The sequence below is a fragment of the Pongo pygmaeus genome, chromosome 18, assembly GCF_028885625.2.
Source record: "Pongo pygmaeus isolate AG05252 chromosome 18, NHGRI_mPonPyg2-v2.0_pri, whole genome shotgun sequence".
Taxonomy (NCBI): Eukaryota; Metazoa; Chordata; class Mammalia; order Primates; family Hominidae; genus Pongo; species Pongo pygmaeus.
Genome location: NC_072391.2, coordinates 19826377 through 19843301, shown reverse-complemented (window position 1 = coordinate 19843301; position 16925 = coordinate 19826377). Strand labels below are relative to the sequence as shown.

General features: G+C 44.4%; 1 protein-coding gene across 1 annotated transcript in view; it reads right to left on the bottom strand.

Moving 5' to 3' along the window:
* XYLT1 (xylosyltransferase 1) overlaps nucleotides 1–16925 on the bottom strand; it is a 368112-nt gene that overhangs the window by 43106 nt on the left and 308081 nt on the right. Inside the window, exon 6 of the mRNA XM_054454615.2 lies at nucleotides 12719–12799. Coding sequence (XP_054310590.2) covers nucleotides 12719–12799 — 81 coding nt within the window. The remainder of the gene's footprint in view (nucleotides 1–12718; nucleotides 12800–16925) is intronic.

Genomic DNA, 16925 nt, shown 5'->3' with positions numbered 1-16925 from the left:
AGCCTTTGTTCTCACTACAACACACTTTGGCTCCAGACTTTGTGCCTCCCTTCCAGTTCCTAGGACAGTGCAGGTCAGCTGCTCAAGAAAAGTCTACTGTGATGACGAGACTTCAGGGTTTGGAAGCTGAAGATGGTCCTGCCCTGGTAGTCACGCTGAATTCCAGAAAGAATTCCCTCTCACTGGGCTTCCCACAAATCCACTGACATCCACTCAAGGGAATTACTTGAAACCTCATTAGTAAACCTACATTCTCAGCATTTCTTTTCTGCATGAGCAGAAAACCCACCTCTAGACATTGGCTACTATGGAAGATAATGACAATACATCTAAGTCATCACAAAATGGATGATGGTGTAATGAAATGGCGATGACGATGATGCTGGCAGGGAACAGACTTAATTCGGCTGAAATGTGCTTTTCATCTGCAGGGCAGTGTGGTTTTACCTGTCACCAGCTGGGTGACTTCAAAATGTTAAGGAGTCCTCTCTGAGTCTTAGTTTCTTCCTTGGTAAAATACAAAGTTGGTCTAGATATGGGTTGTAAAGTTAGATTCCTATAGGGGGGTCAGACAGATAATGGAAGCGTGTGAAGCAGCCTGAATATGAAAAAACAAGGAGTGATGAAATTAGCAGAGAAGTGAAGGACACACATTCTGAAATGCACTTCCACTCCTTTAAAATAAAAAAGCATTTCTGGTTGAATAAAACATCTCCCTAGGATGAATCCAGCCCATAAGCCATCGGTCCAGTCACAATAATCCTGGGTTAGGTAATTCCCAAGGTACTCTCCAGCTTTGACATTCTATAAGTCACATTGTTATACTCAGGAAAAGGGCATGGCACAAGCAATACATCTCATATGGATACACGGGAGCCCAGAGAAGACTGGCAACTTTTCTAAGGACACACAGAGGACTCAACACAAGGGTAGAACCAACCAAAAGACCCAGGTGTCCTATGTCACGGGTCTTGCTCTTTCTCTAACACATCTTTCCACATGCAAAATCTGAGCTCATTAGCAAAGCCATGTTCTTGCTGGAGAGGAGTCCTCTCTGTGTCTCAGTTTCCCCCTTGGTAAAATACAAAATTGGGCTAGGTCTGGATTGTAAAGTTAAATCCCTACAGGGGTCAGACAGACAATGGAAGACAGATAATCCAAGCTCATTAGCAAAGTCATGTTCTTGCTGGGAAGGAACTCAGCGAAGATTTTTTGTAATACAGTATTAACCCACTGAAATGTAACTGAGCTCTAACTGGGCCATCAAAGGAAGCCCCTGAGTTTAGGAAAATAAAACCCTGCCTTGCCTCTGGCTAGTGCTAATTATACAAAAATGTCCCAGTCGATGCACTTAACCATGCTTGAAACTTTCAATTTTAGATAATTTGTATTCAAACTTACATGGTTACCAGACTAACCGTGAGAGAGAGACAGAGAAGAAATACAGGTGAGAGGACTAGCAAAATTTTTCTTTCCATTCACCAGTTTTTTAATTTCATGTTCCATTATATGGGATAATAGCATCGTCTTGCAATTTTAATGTGATGTCCCAGACCATAATATTCAAATACAATATTTATGTAGTCATCTCCAAAATGAAATATTCATGGGATTGGGAGATGGGTTGCTGTATTTACCGCATTCAAAAACTGATATGCTGCAAACGCATGCTTTGGTTAACTAAGAGTAAATGGAGACAATCAATTCCCTAGGTCTCAGAAAAGTTTCTGGAGTCACAGGGGTGAATGGGGACTTAAGTCTTGGACTAGGAGATGGTGACAGAGGCCCAGCAATGGGGTATCTACCAGGGGAGAGGCATCGGCTGTTTGGGCAGGGATTTGCATTTTTTCTTCCCTTTCTTTACCATAACTTGAAAAGGTAAAATTGGAAGGCAAGGTAAGTCAGTGAACACCTGAGTGACTTTTGATAAAATGTGGCTCACCAACAAGGGGTGCATGGCTCTGTCACCTGAGGCGTGAAGTGCAGATCTGTAGCAGTAAGCCCAGTATACAAAAGGCGACCAATGATGCACTCTTCCTTTTCATTTCCCATTGAGTAGGTTACCTGGGGCAACAGGTGACACTATAGCAAACAGACACTGGGTGATCTAGGTACTAATCCTGCCTCTGCATTCACAGGCTATGAGGTGTGGGGCTGGCTTAACCTCTCTGAATGCCAGTTTCCTCATCTGTAAGATGAGCCCCATGACAGCTGTCTTGACAGCCTCCTGAATCAGCTGCAAAGTGTGATGGATGATGCTCTCACAGGGCCTTGCAAAGTGTTTAGTAAGCGCTGTTCACCCAAGCAATGAACCAGCTCAACCATCAATCCCTTCTTACCTAAGGATGACATCCCTCCCCCATGCCTGGCATTCTCTATCCTCCTTTCATGCTTTGTATTTCTCCACAGGACTTTTCACTTTCTAACACAATATACAAGATATTTATTTAGTCTGTTGTCTATTTCCACTCACTAGATGTAAGCTGCAAGATGGCAGAGATTTTTGTCTATTTTTGTTCACTGCTGTATCCCTACTGCTTAGATCGGAGCTTACCATACAACTGGTGCTTAATAAATATTTACTGAAAAAATGAATAAAGAGAAGGGTAACAGCCACACCTGTTGGGCAATCAGGAAGTCACAGACATTCGTTAACTAGGTATCGGATCCTTCTAACACACATTTAACAGAAAAGAAAATTGAAGCTCAGAAAAGTTATGTAACTTTCTCAAGGTCACACAGCCAGAAGTCTTGAATTTCAATGCAGGTCTAGCTGGATCCAATGCAAGCTCTTAACTACTCTGCCATCTTTGATGCCCCGATTCACCACAGTCCCACCAAAAAGACAGAAACAATGGATCTATGATCTTCTAATGCTTGAAAAAACAATGCCCAGAAATGAGAGAGAATCAAAAGAAAAGGGATTATTGTTGGCTTTGGAAGAATCTTTCTGCCAGACCTCTAGAAGACATCTGTCTTCTACCTGAGGTCAAATATGAAATCATTTGCATTCAGTTTTACTTCCTAGGCTCTGAGGAAGGGGCAGTTCACCTTCCTGATATTTTTACCTATTAGCACACTATGGGAAAAAGTCACAGCTAAATATGATCCTATTGGGACATCCCAGGGACCAAATCTACTCAGCTGAGCATCAAAGTAAATCAGACAGAGGGTGGGAAGGAGTCCTGATTCTCCCCCATGGGAGAAGAAGTCAGTTAAAAAAACATCTGTGGCTTTTGGAAATAATGTCAGAAAGGTGGATGATAAAGAAGTTTCTCAATTCAGTTAATTCACTGGCTACAATCTTGATATATTCATTGAGCATGGAATTATTCCAGAATTAAGCTGTCCCACTGTAAGTTTTAGAAGGAATAACACTGCTCTTCAAGTTTATAGCATATCTGAGCAAGAAGGAATCTTCACAAGCAGCTAATATAGCTAATGCTACAAATTAAAAAAAAAAACCTGAGAATGAAAGTACAAATGATACATCCAAAGTCACAATGCCTAGAAAAAATAAAATCTCCCCCTTTTCTGTTTTCCTGTCTGGTAATCTGTCATTGAATCTAGATTACTCCTTCGGCATAAGTACAACCTAAGGATTTTAGTTAAAAAATAAAGTCATGGAATAAATCATACAGACCCACAATGCATGAAATCAGTCAGCTATGTGAACGGGCTCACACAGCTCTTCCCAGGCTCTCAGGAAAGGGCAGTTTAGCTGCCTGAGATTTTTCTCTATTGGCACAAAGTCACAGCTAAATATTATTCTATTGGGATGCAGGGGCAAGATTTTGAGTCCTGGAGCCAGATTACTTGGCCCAAGTCTTGTGTCTTCTACTAACCTTAGGCAATTTTAATCATGTGGTACTTTGGTTTCTCACAGGGGAAATGGTGATCATAATACCTAATTCACAGAGCTGGTGTGATGATTCAAATGAGATTGTATATAGGGAGGGCTTAGCACAGTGCTTAGCACATAGTAAGGGCTCCATAATGTTCGTTACAATGCTTTATGTTTTTTTCCTTTATCAAGGTGAATTTCTATCTGTCCTCTTCTCTCTTCTGGGATTTGGTAGACAGGTACATAGGACACCTCCACGGCTAAGAAGAAATCCTTTTGTCTGGCAGAGCAATGATATTTCAGCACCAAGGACAGAAGTCCTTGTTTTAGTTGTGCAATAGCCATGGTTGTGGCATGAAGGTGACAAGTGTCCTGGCCATCCTTCTAATTCTGTCCAAGCTCTGGATGAGCTCGTGAGGATTCAGCTCACTGATTTTGAAGTTTGGCAGTTCCTCAATGCCCCTGCTAGCCATTTCTCTCAGGCCCAAGGTAGGCTGTGCCCCTTCTGGGCCTGAGCTGGAGTCAATTGTCATGCCTCTATCCTACAGTAGCTGGAAGATCAAGAAGGCTTGGGGAATTCATTCCTTTAGCAGCATTAGAGAGCACCTTCGATATTCCAGGCCCTGCTCTATGCACTGAGAAAATGGTTTTAAATATGATGGACATCACCCCTGCCCTTCTCTCTCTTCTAGGCGAGACAAAAAGCGTAAATAACAACAGCTACCATTTATTGCGCATATACTACATTCTAGGCTCTGTTCTATGCACTTAATATATATTCTTTTGTTTAGAATTCACTGCAACCCCATGAGGGCTCATTTTACAAATGAAGGAACATAGACACAGAAAGGTTAAGTAAATTTCCCAAGACCCACACAGCTGGTGAGTGACAATGAGGGGATTCAAGCCTTAGTGTCAGGCTCTGCATTCCACACTCTAGCCACAAGGTTCTAATAAGTAAGTAGACATCGAGAAATATGAAACACAAATATAAAATTACATGCTATATAGGAACAAATATGGGGGTAATGGTAGAAAATAAAGAGACAGGGACTTAATTAGTGGAGATCACTGGGGAAGGCTTCACTGAGGAGCAGGTGGCATGCAAGCTCAAAGAGAAGGGATCAGTCCTCTAGGGAGTTATGGGGAAGGCCTTTATGAGTGACAGAAAATTGAAAGTGCAAGGGCCCTGTGGCTGACAAAGGAAGCTACAGGGAAGTCCTCAGCTTCACAACCTCACTTCATAGTGGCCGACTTGATGTGACTGGTGGAAGGGACATACCACCCACAAGTCCACGTGGCTTGGATATGGAGGGAAACTCCGCAGTCAGCACCCTTAGGGAGTCAGTGCAGCATGGTGGTTAAGCACGCTGACTTCAGGCTGGGCGTGGTGGCTAACGCCTGTAATCCCAGCACTTTGGGAGGCCGAGGCAGGTGGATCACTTGAGCTCAAGAGTTCGAGACCAGCCTGGACCACATGGCGAAACCCCATCTCTACTGAAACTACAAAAATTAGCTAGGCATGGTGGCACATGCCTGTAATCCCAGCTACTTGGGAGACTGAGGCACGAGAATCGCTTGAACCTTGGAGGTGGAGGTTGGAGTGAGCTGAGGTTGCACTCCAGCCTGGGTGATGGAGCAGGACTCTGTCTCAAAAAGAAAAATAAAAAGAACCCCGACTTTGGAGTCACTCTGCTTGGCTTCAAGTCTGTCTCACCACCTATGAGCTGTATGTTATTTAATCTTTCCAGCCTCAGTGTCCCCATCTGGAAAATGGGCATAATGATCACACTTACATCATGGGGTTGTTGTAGAAAGAGTGAATATCTGCAAGGTGCTTAGGATAATCAGTGGCACATGTACCAGTTATTACTGCTGCCCTGTGTGGAGAAAGCTGACTTAGGTTTGATATTCAAGGAGGGAAGAAAAAGAAGCTCAAGTGGAAATGCAGAGTCAGTGGCCTGAATCCTGAGGCTGGAGTACCTGGGCTTGGTGGTTCACATTCTTCACAGGGCTCACGTCTCTGAATCAGCTTGCATCGCCAAGCGTCTAAAGGTCTGTTGAGGGCTAATTGGTTTTCCACATTTCATGTATTTTTGAAAACATTGTTTACTGCCTTTTTTTCTGATTGTAAAAGGAATGCATAGCCTTCATAGATGGTTTGGAACATTAAAAAATGCAAAGAAGAAAATAAAAATCATACTCTATCTTTCAGAGATGACACTGGGAAGGTACTTCCCCTCTAGTCTTTTGTCTAACTTCTTTGTGTATTGTTTGGAAGGAAGAAAAGTTCTAAAGATGACCTAAAAACACACGCTGAGGCCCAGGGAGGTATGTGTGTGCAGTTTTGTGTGGGTGCCTACATAATGCCAGACTTTATTTTGACGTGGCTGCTATAATTGGCTTAAATAAAGTGAACACGCAAATAGTCATGAACGCATCGGTTGGGTTTAAGGAAAGCAAAAGAGAAATGCAATCTGCTTTCCCTATTGGAGATGAGATATTAATGATCTCCTCGCATCAATCATGGAGCTACAAGTTAGCCAGAAAGAGAGCTCTTCTCTCAATAAGCAAGCTGGCACCAAAGGGCTTCCTGAATGCGGATTTGCCTGGAGGAGGTTCCTGGCCAGGCTCTCGACTGATTTGCCAACTTTTGGTTAAACATTTGCTTGTTTATACATCAAAGGAGGTTTGGGTCTGATGATTAGTTCAATGTCAGAAAAGGGGAGCTAGGGAGGCAGCTCAGATGCCATCCCGGCCTCCAATAGGAGAGTGCTGCCTCTGGCAGATGTGGTTCAGACCGGAGAAGAGACAGAAACTTCTCTATACCACTTCTAACCTGGGGCTGGAATCTACCTGCCTGGCTTTCTTATATTTGAAATGATAGCTGTTTCTCTTACTATGCTTCACCTTACTTTAAGCATAATATCCATAAATCATGGGTTGGAGTGGCTAATTTTATAAATTGTTGTCGATACATATAAGGTCAATACCTAACTTTCATCACATGCCCACTTATAAAGGGCCCAAAAGAATCTCCCATGTCCCCAGTGGACATGAGAGTTATTGAACATAAGAGTTATTGAACATTTTTGTAACATCTTAATCATGTGTGATTATCATCAAGATTCTTCTCATGTCAACAACTCCATCATTATCACCACTATCACTACCACCATTATGATCATCATCAACTTAATAGGCGCAACTAACTGTCCCCAAGGGCTTTTCCATGTATTAATTCTTGCAACAACTCTATGGGATTGGTATGATTATCATCATTCCCATCTTACAGATGAGAAAACTGATACACAGGTAACTCACGTAACTTACCCAAGGTCACACACTGTGAGTGGGCATTAGAGCTGGCCCGTGAATCTTGACAGTCTGGCTCCAGAGCCTGGATTCTTAACTGCTATGCTATGTGCTTTATGTAGCATCCTATACCAGAGGCCCCTTAATATTCTGCTCTAAGCCAACTTTATTATTTTTAGAGACATGATCTCGCTTTGTCACCCAGGCTGCAGTGCAGTGGTGCAAGCCTCAAACTCCTGGCCTTAAGCGATCCTCCTACATCAGCCTCCCAGGATGCTGGGATTACAGGTGTGAGCCACTGCACCCAGCCTCTAAGCTAACTTTAAATAGCTTCAACTGTTTTCTTTCAATGTAGCCTTATTCGAAGCATAATGTCCATAAGTCATGAGTTGGCGCAGCTAATTTTATAAATTTGTTGATACACATAAGATCAATACCTAACTTTCATAGCACGCCCACTTATAAAGGACCCAAAAGAATCCCCCATGTCCTGGTGGCACATAAACACACTTTGCAAAATGCTGACCCTAGGAAGTAGGGGAAGGACCTACCCTCACCCATGCAAAAAGATAATTCTATTTACATTCAGCAGGATTTTCTTTCATCTGCACACCTCAAGAGCGTGAACTTGCAGGTCCTCTCAAATGCAGTCACTAGAGAGTAATAAAAGAACACAGGCCTTAAAGTCGGACAGAACCAGGTTCCATCTCAGCTCTGTCGTTCACTAGCTGTAGGGCCTTGAGTAAGGTAAAGCGACTCTCAAACCTCAGCTGTATTCATTTCTGAAATGGGGTAACACCTGCTAAATGAAGGTGAAATGAGAAAATGTCCTGGAATGCGCCCAGCTTGGGGCCTTCCTGTGGCCAGTGATGATGCTCCATCTCCCCAGTCCCATGATCATTATTTGAATTTTATAAAGATGGAGAAACGGAGGCATGGCCTGTTGAAGCCATTTGCTGAATCCCAGGGCTGTGGTATAGAAGAGCTGGCATTTCGACCCAGGTGGCTGGACTCCAGCATCTATGCTCTGGCACTTCACACACTGTGTCCCAGGGCTAACATGGAGGCCCTGGTGACCCTGGATGAAGCGGAGAAATTAGATCAACCAGGGAAGGAAAAGTCTCAGAGAAACGCCAATTTTCATCTTCCAGCTCCCTGGAAGAGGCCTGTCCCCACACACTGAGACTTGAACAGGTTTCAGAGATTTGAAAAACTTCTCTGATGCTCCCTGAGCCAAGGCCAGGGACTTGTAGGGACGTTTCCAAATACCTGGATTATTCAGGCTGAGAGTAAACGTGTGGCCACTTGCTTCTGCAAGCCCTGCTGAGGATGCCTGGGAAAATGACAATTGTGCTACCTGTCTTGCAATATATCTAGTGACTTTACTTTTGGAGGAAAGCAAGGAGAAACAGTGAACACAACCCTCCCCTTCATTTAATAACAGAAACAATCAGGACCAATTTGGCAGCTATTAGAATACTAGTTTGCCTTTATGCCATCTCTTCACAGTGGGAGCCAGAAGTCCAAATTGGCTGCTAAAGGCTGGAGATGAAGACAGAAGGTCAACATTGCTATTAGGAGCTATGTGGAATTAAAAACTGAGGCACCCCGTGGCCTATTCTGTATTTTACTGCTTGCCTTTGTTCATCCCCATCTCTCTGTCTTTCAAGATCTCGGCCTCCGTCACCTCCTCTTTTACCAGGGCTGGTCTGGACACATGAAATACCAGAATGGGAAGGGAATTTGGAGACTTTCTCATGCAACCTCCTTGTTTTTCAAAGGGAGAAAATGAAGTCAAGAGAAGCAGAGTAGCTGCCTCAAAGTCACCAGTGCCTTGGAAGAAAGCAGGCCTAGAATACAGAGAGGCTTCATCACATGAGAATTATGAGCTTGGACTCTCTGAACACTCACTTGGGTGTGAGTCCTCCCCGCTGCCCTAGTGCTGTGAGTTTGAGCAAGTAACTTCACCTTTTTGAGTCTCAGTTCCCTTATCTATAAAAGGAGGCTAATATATTGCCAATAATCCCCACCCAGTGCCAGAAAATTAAACGTACACACAGAAAAACAGAACTAATAGAGAGTCTGGGCTTGATGATATAATTTGCACAGCTTGATTTAGCCATACCTGAAGTCAGCCCTAATGTTTTAGTTACCTGATCTGGTAATGTTCTTTACCCTTAAGCTAGTTTGAGCTGGGTTTCTGTCATTTCCCACCAAAAGAGTTCTCCCTAACACATCACCAGTGAAAGAACTGGAGCCAAGCCATGCCCAGCTCTGGTCACTTGGGAGGGACCATGGATGATGGGCTATAGGTAGGCTTATTCATGCAGCAGGTGAGGCCACAGCTAACAAAGAGGGAAGTGGCCAGTAAATGGGACATTGGCTTGTTTTACTATTAAATTAATGCTGAATCACTGCCCTAACTTCCTGTAAATGAGAAAATCCCAGCTGGGGACTCATGCTCAAGAGTTGGAACTTGTGAGCTATTCTGTCAAGAGACCTTTGGGTTTTAGGGTCTTGGAGGGAGGTGTAAGAAGCATTTCCTTAACCTGAGACTTCTTTATGTTGTCCCAAGACATTTGGGTACCACCTGTCAATTACGGATGCACATCAATTATACAAAATGTACTCAGGCACCTAGAGGCACAATTCAAGCCCATTCTCCATCTATTTCTTTCTCCTACCTGCAACAATTTAGTTCTATGCTTATCACAACAATGACATAATCATCACCATCATCATAAACATTTACTATGCCAAATGCTATATATGCAGCATCTCATTTAATCCTCTCAATGAATAAATGAGTATAGGTCTATTAATATTTTCATATAATATTATGAAACCAGCTCAGAAAGGTTAAGTCACTCGTCCAATGCAACACAGCTAGAACACAGTAGATTGGAATTCCAAATTAGAAGGTGTAACCTCACTGTTCCTGCTTTTAACTTGTGCTATACTCAGTTCCTAGCACTGTGCCTGACAAATAGTGCTCAGAGAATAAATCCTGACTAGGCTGAAATAGTTAATACTAGGGTGGATGTAATTCACACACAAGTTGATACATTTACAATGGGCTCCTTTCTCCAGACACAACTTTGCACAAATCACCTATTAGCTGCTACCTGGAGAAGAAGGGTTTTTCCTTCTCTACCTGGGGGTGAGGAATACCAATGTCTGAGCCACTTCTGACAATTAGCCACCTCCATGGAATCCTTGCCCAGCCCCACTTCGCTCCTGCAGCTATGGGGCCAGAAAAACTTGGGTTCAAATTCTAGCATTTAACCAGCTGTGGAATCTTCAGAAAAATTAGGTAAACTCCAGAAGCTTGACAAATGGGGAGAATAATTCTTATAGCTGCATTGAGTGGCTCTGAAAACAAATTTGGATCCTATACAAAAAGGGCCCACTTAGTAGGAACACAATACACAGTGGCCGTGATTCTTCTTACTCATCCAGCCAGGCCTCTGTACTCTTAGTGGCCTGAGTGTAGTAAACTAATCTGTGCTGATTTACAGAGCATCTTCAAGTTCGAGTGTTGCAGAAAGAGGCCTCCTTTTTAATATAAAGAAGGTAGGCTGTGAGTAGGGCAGGAACAATCCATAAATAGTCAGCAGAATGAAATCAAAGTTTCAATTTAGAAAAATGATACAACACAAGGATTCTAGGGTTCCTTTTTTTTTTTTTTTTCTATTTTGAGACAGAGTCTCCCTCTGTCACCCAGGCTGGAGTGCAGTGGTGCAATCTCCACTCACTGAAACCTCCGACTCCCAGGTTCAAGCGACTCTCCTGCCTCAGCCTCCCAAGTAGCTGGGATTATAGGTGTGCACCACCACACCCAGCTAATTTTTGTATTTTTAGTAGAAATGGGGTTTCACCATGTTGGCCAGGCTGGCCTCGAACTCCAGACCTCAGGTGATCCGCCCACCTCAGCCTCCCAAAGTGCTGGGATTACAGGCGTTGAGTCACCGCACCTGGCTAGATTACTTCTTTAAAGCTCAGGAGACGGAGCTACCTGCTTGCTTTTGTTCCTCCCATGCTGTGGATAACTGGGTAAACTGTCACAGAGCCAGCCAAAACGACACTCCCACCAGCAACGGCCGTGAAGATTTAAAGCAGAGATTACAAACAGAGATGCGGTCGGGGGCCGGGCTGGGGAACGGGGACAGGCGAGGACCGAGCGACCTGAGATCCAGGAAATAACTGCCATGAGAAAATTCAGGCACAGACTTAATGGACCTTCAGATTTTTTAAGACTGGCTAGAAATCTGGATTTTCATAGGAAATACTGCTGTTTTTCAATGGGGCTGTTAATTTTCAAATGAAGCACCTGAATGAAAACAAGACAAAACAAAACACTCTGAGAGCTAAACCATGCACGTTAACAAGCTGAAATGATCCCAAGCACTGCCAGGTTCAATGCTAGAACAAGACCTCAGGATGTCACAGCCACCCCGGACTGGTTTTTAATGGTGTTTTCTTTTTTTTTTTTTTTAAGATGGAGTCTCACTCTGTTGCCCAGGGTGGAGTGCAATGGTGTGATCTTGGTTCATCGCAACCTCCGCCTCCCAGGTGCAAGTGATTCTCCTGTCTCAGCCTCCTGAGTAGCTGGAATTACAGGCATGTGCCACCACGCCCAGCTAATTTTTGTATTTTTAGTAGAGACAGGGTTTTACCATGTTGGTCAGGCTGGTCTCGACCTCCTGACCTCATGATCTGCCCGCCTCGGCCTCCCAAAGTGCTGGGATTACAGGCATGAGCCACTGCGCCTGGCCTTTAATGGTATTTTCTATTGGAATGAGGAATCCCATCACGTGATGTCACCTACAGGGGGCGCTCAATACTGTATCCCTTCCAGCTGATGGATGATCATGGAGACTTGGGCTCAGCTCAATGCTGAACTGTAGAGATGCTATTTTTTTTGACATTGTTCATTTTAAGCGAGAGACGTGTGAGGGATCTGGGTTGGGGTTCTGGGTGCCTCCAACCCCTGCTGATGTGTTGGGCACCAGTGAGGGAGTGAGGAGGACATGGGGCTGGAATCAGGACCCCTGGGTTCAAGTCCATGATGGTATGACACTCTTTTCCACTACAGGTCAATTCCTTGAGAGGAAGGACTTGGTCTTGTTTGCGGCTAGAACAGCAATTGGCACACGCCCATGCTTGGTAAGTATTTGAATGACTGGCTGACTGAATGAACGATCTGGGGACGTTGCTTACATTATGGGTCTCAGTCTTCCCATCAGTAAAATGGGAATTAACCGTGGGTGCCCTACTGAAAGGGTTGCTGCAATGAGATATTGAACTCATGGAAGTCCTTGGGGGAAGTAATCAAAAGGGCTGTAACACCATGAGAAACATCTATGGTTATCTTTGTCTTTGGCTGACAGGAGGGACTACTTCAGATCCCACGCAGACACGGCGAAGGACAGCTGGTGCCAAGCCTTTCTCCCACGCTCAACCTTTCTGTGGTTGTGTGAAACCAGCCTAGAAAATTCCCCAAATGATCACTCAGATTTTCATTTCCATTTTGTACAGGGGTAGGGGTTAAGGTGCTACCTTGCATTGTCCCGGCCGTGTGACTTCAAGAAATTCATATCTCGGTATCGGGAGAGAAACGCCACCAACTGGTCATTTGTCCTGTGGAAACAAACCAAGGGGAGAGTCAGGCCAGAGACCGTGGGTACTGTCTTTGTCACAGAAACCAAGTTTCACCGATTATGTCAGTCTGCTCGAAGCACCTTCTCTGATCACTTGCACACAGGCTGATAAGGCATCCTCTTTATATCGCCATTTTTATGTCACCATCGCTGACTCTATCACACTATGGTAAAATGGGCTGTTTGTGCATTTGTCTCCTCTATACTCCAATATACTGGAGACTCTGTGAGGGCAAGTGTGGTGCTCCACATGTTTGGGAATCTCCAGTGCCCGGCACTGGGCTTGGCAAACAGCAAGTCAGCCCAAAGCTAAATGCACAGCAACCTCAGGACCTTTGCATTTGCTTGCCTGGGAAATTTCTCCCAGTATTGCTGGCTTGGCCTTGTCATCAGGTCTCCTTTCAAATACCACCTCTTTAGAGAGATCTTTTCCGACCACTTAACCTAAAGTAGTACCTGTCTCCCGCTCTCTCCCCACCTTTATTACATCACTCTGTTCATAATACTTCACTCTTGTATCACCAGCTGAAAGCATTGACCTTGCTTACATTAGAATGTAAGCTCCATGAGGACAGAGCCCAGCTGGATTTGTTCAACACTGGCATACAGTAGGAGCTATATTAATATTTGTTGAATAAACAAATGAATCAAAGTGATGTGTGTTCAAACTGACTCCTTCAAATGCACTTTGAGCAATGAATGCATCAATGAATGGACGGATACCAAGTCCTCAATAACCACGGGGCTACTGATTGAGAGAGCTTTAAAAAATATGAAGTCCAATACAAACGAGTGACATCGTTGCCAGCATTGTTATCCCAAATTTATCACCATCAATCTCGGCACTAGCAGTGTAGTCACAGCTAATCAGCTTGCACATACAGCTGTGACAGTATTTTAAAAGGCAGTCACACGGGTCTCCATCTGCCAGAAATGCAGTCGCCTATTCTGCTGAATAAACCCAAACAGGTAAATGGTGCTGATGTGACAGCTCCTTTATCACCAGCCTTCTCTGCTTCGGAATTTTTACTTTGAAGGAAAGCGTTAACTATTGTTTCAAATGGGAGGAACAGAGAAGAGAGCAGAAAGATAAAAAACATCTCTGGGGTTATAATAGAAGCTAGACCTTTGAGAAGCAGGACAGTGCCTTAGAAAGCAATGCTTGGGCAGAAACAGAAAGATCTGGGGACAGATCCCAGCTCCATGACTGAGTCAGCTGTGTGTCCAAGGATGTCATTTAATCTCACTGAATGGTAGCTTTCTCTGAATGCACCTAGGTTGAAAATTAAACATGCCCAGCACCTAGTAGGTCCATCATGCATATATACTGAATGGACAACCGGGTGGATTTAAAGGGCACACAGTAGGTGCACAATCAATGCACGTCGTCCTGCTCTGCCTCCCAACTCTTTGGTCTGAGCTGCCCCTACCGCTCACCCCCTCCTTCATTTCCCTGCGCCTCTGCAGTCTCGCCACTCCAAGCCCCTGTTCTCTCATTGGATGACTCATGTTGACCAACTCATAATTCCAGCGGAGGGGGCGCAAAGCAGTTAAGAGATGCAGCAGTGAAAATGAGCGCTGCTCATGTCCCATCCTATTACTGAAATAAACACCAATTCAAAACCAGCCATTCTAGCAGCGGCAGGTGCCAGAAAAACCCCGTGTGTCTGCAGGGAGTTGAATACAGCAAACACACGGAAAGCTAAACCTTGCTGATGGGCACAGAGGTGAACCCAGGAGATGTTCGCAAAGGGCTAACCCCACGTGTCCCTACAATGGTGCATCTCCCGCATGGTTAAAACCCATCGTGCATGCCGAGGTAAAGTCCACTGGTGCCTCCGACTCTGTTACCTGTAGTTTGTGGGGACAGAGCCTCTTTAATAAGTCGCTGGGAGAGGTGGAAACTAAATCGGCCTATAAGAAAATTTAAGCAATGTTTCTCTCCAAACCATAAAGAGGCCCATTCCAACTCTGCGTTTTAACAGCTCTTATTTACCAACCCCCTCACCACTCTCCGCGACAGTTCATTATTGTTGTCCTGATGAATACGGGACAAGTTAACCTCTGAATGGGTCCCCGGCAGTTGGAATAATAAATAAGGTCTCTCAGACACCCTGAGTGGGAGGATTGAAGGGGCCGGGCCGGGGCTCCTGGGCCCCCTTCTCGTGAAGCCTCAGGCCTCCCAGGGTCAGCGGCTGCAGTTCCATTTGGCAATCCCAGAAAGCGCCTTTCAGGGCTGTGAGCTGGGGCCATTTTCACATTTACCGCTTCACCGAGTCCCCATCTGACAGGGATGAATAGGCATTTAGCGAATTTACTTAGCGATGCTTCCACATGAAATCGTCTCAAAAGATGACATCTTGGGGGAGGGAGGGTGGATGAGGAGGGGGCTGAGGTTTCCAGGCCCAGAGCTTTTGGGCAAAGCCGCCTTTCAAAGCCAAGCGCTGTGTGCTTGGCAAAGGATCCTGATGGATTGTCTGGAAGTGTGGGGCGGGGGGACCCCTGCCTACCCCCCTTCCTAGGGGCCCGGGCCCCTCACTCTCCCTCTGTGTGAAATGCTTGCTCTGAATGCTAAAGCCCATCCCCCCAGTCCTTCTCCAAAGGGAGATGGAATTTGGCTGAGGACCAAATTCTCCTATTGTTGCTTTCAGACGCCTGTCGATAATTGCCTACATAATATTTAGTTCTCTCCAGATAATTAACAGCTTGCGATCTGTTGACATTTTACCCCGTTCCAGTTTCTCTCTCTCTCTCTCTCTCTTCCACTCACACACGTTTCTCACTCTCTTTTTCTGGTGAAGTCATTTGCCAAATGGTTCCCATAGTTCATCCCTTGTATCTGTCTCATCATCAATTTCCTCCTACTTTTTGCTGAAATGATTAGAAATCATGTCTCTTGGTCTATGCCAGTTCCTCTGCTTCCTGAGGATAACTGGGGCCCGTTGCTACCACCATGGGAATCACTGGGAAGTCTCTGCTGAAATAAGTAAGAAGTAAATGTTAAAATAAAGTTACTGGGAGTTTGAAATGAATAAAAAAATGAGTAATAAAATAATCTCCCAAGTCCCAGCCATTTACTAAATGTGCACCGTGCCCTAGGCCATGGGGAAAGACGTTTGCCACATTTTATTGCATTTGATATTCACAATGGTGCTAAAAAATGTAAATTTTGGCTGGGTGTGGTAGCTCATGCCTGTAATTCCAGCACTTGGGGAGGCTGAGGCAGGTGGGTCACTTGAGATCAGGAGTTCAAGACCAGCCTGGCCAACATGGTGAAACCCTGTCTCTACTAAAATACAAACAAATTAGGCAGGTGTGGGCATGTACACCTGTAGTCCCAGCTACTTGGGAGGCTGAGGCTGGAGAATTGCTTGAACTTGGGAAGTGGAGGTTGCAGTGAACCCAGATCGCTCCACTCCACTCCAGCCTGGGTGAAAGAGTGAGACTCTGTCTCAAAAAAAAAAAAAAAAAAGGAATTTCACTTCACTCTCATTTTACGGACAGGCAACCGAGACTCAGATAAATCATCCATTTAGTAAAGTGCAGAACCAGAACTGGAACCTGGGGACAAATGTCACAGCTTGTGTTCTCTACTACGAGACTGCCTCTACAAATGATAGTGAATGAATGAGTGAATGAATGAATGAATGAATGTATTCCATTTCAAGTGCAGAAGAAAAAAAACACAGGTGTGATAATGTCTTCCTCTTCATAGCCTGGTCTGTAGCCCACTGCTACTAGAAATGCCATACTTCAGGTCTCACCCAATACCTATTGAGCAACAGTGCTCACTCAATATCTATTGAGCAAAAATGTGTTTTTAAACAAGATTCCAGATGATGCATGGGCTCTTTAAAGTTTCAGAAGCATTGCTCTAAGTCATGTATGACTATGAGTAGTTAATTCTCTACTTTCTATCTTTATCTGCTCCTCATGGTTTCTTCTGGAGAGCCCGGACTATGAATGAATTACTTTCATTTCAATAAGCATTAGGTCTTGAGAGTATTAAATAAAAACAATGCACCTAATACCTGTGCCACAGTACTTGGCATATAGTAAGCCCTTGATAAATGTCAGCTATTATACAATAGCATTATTATTACCAT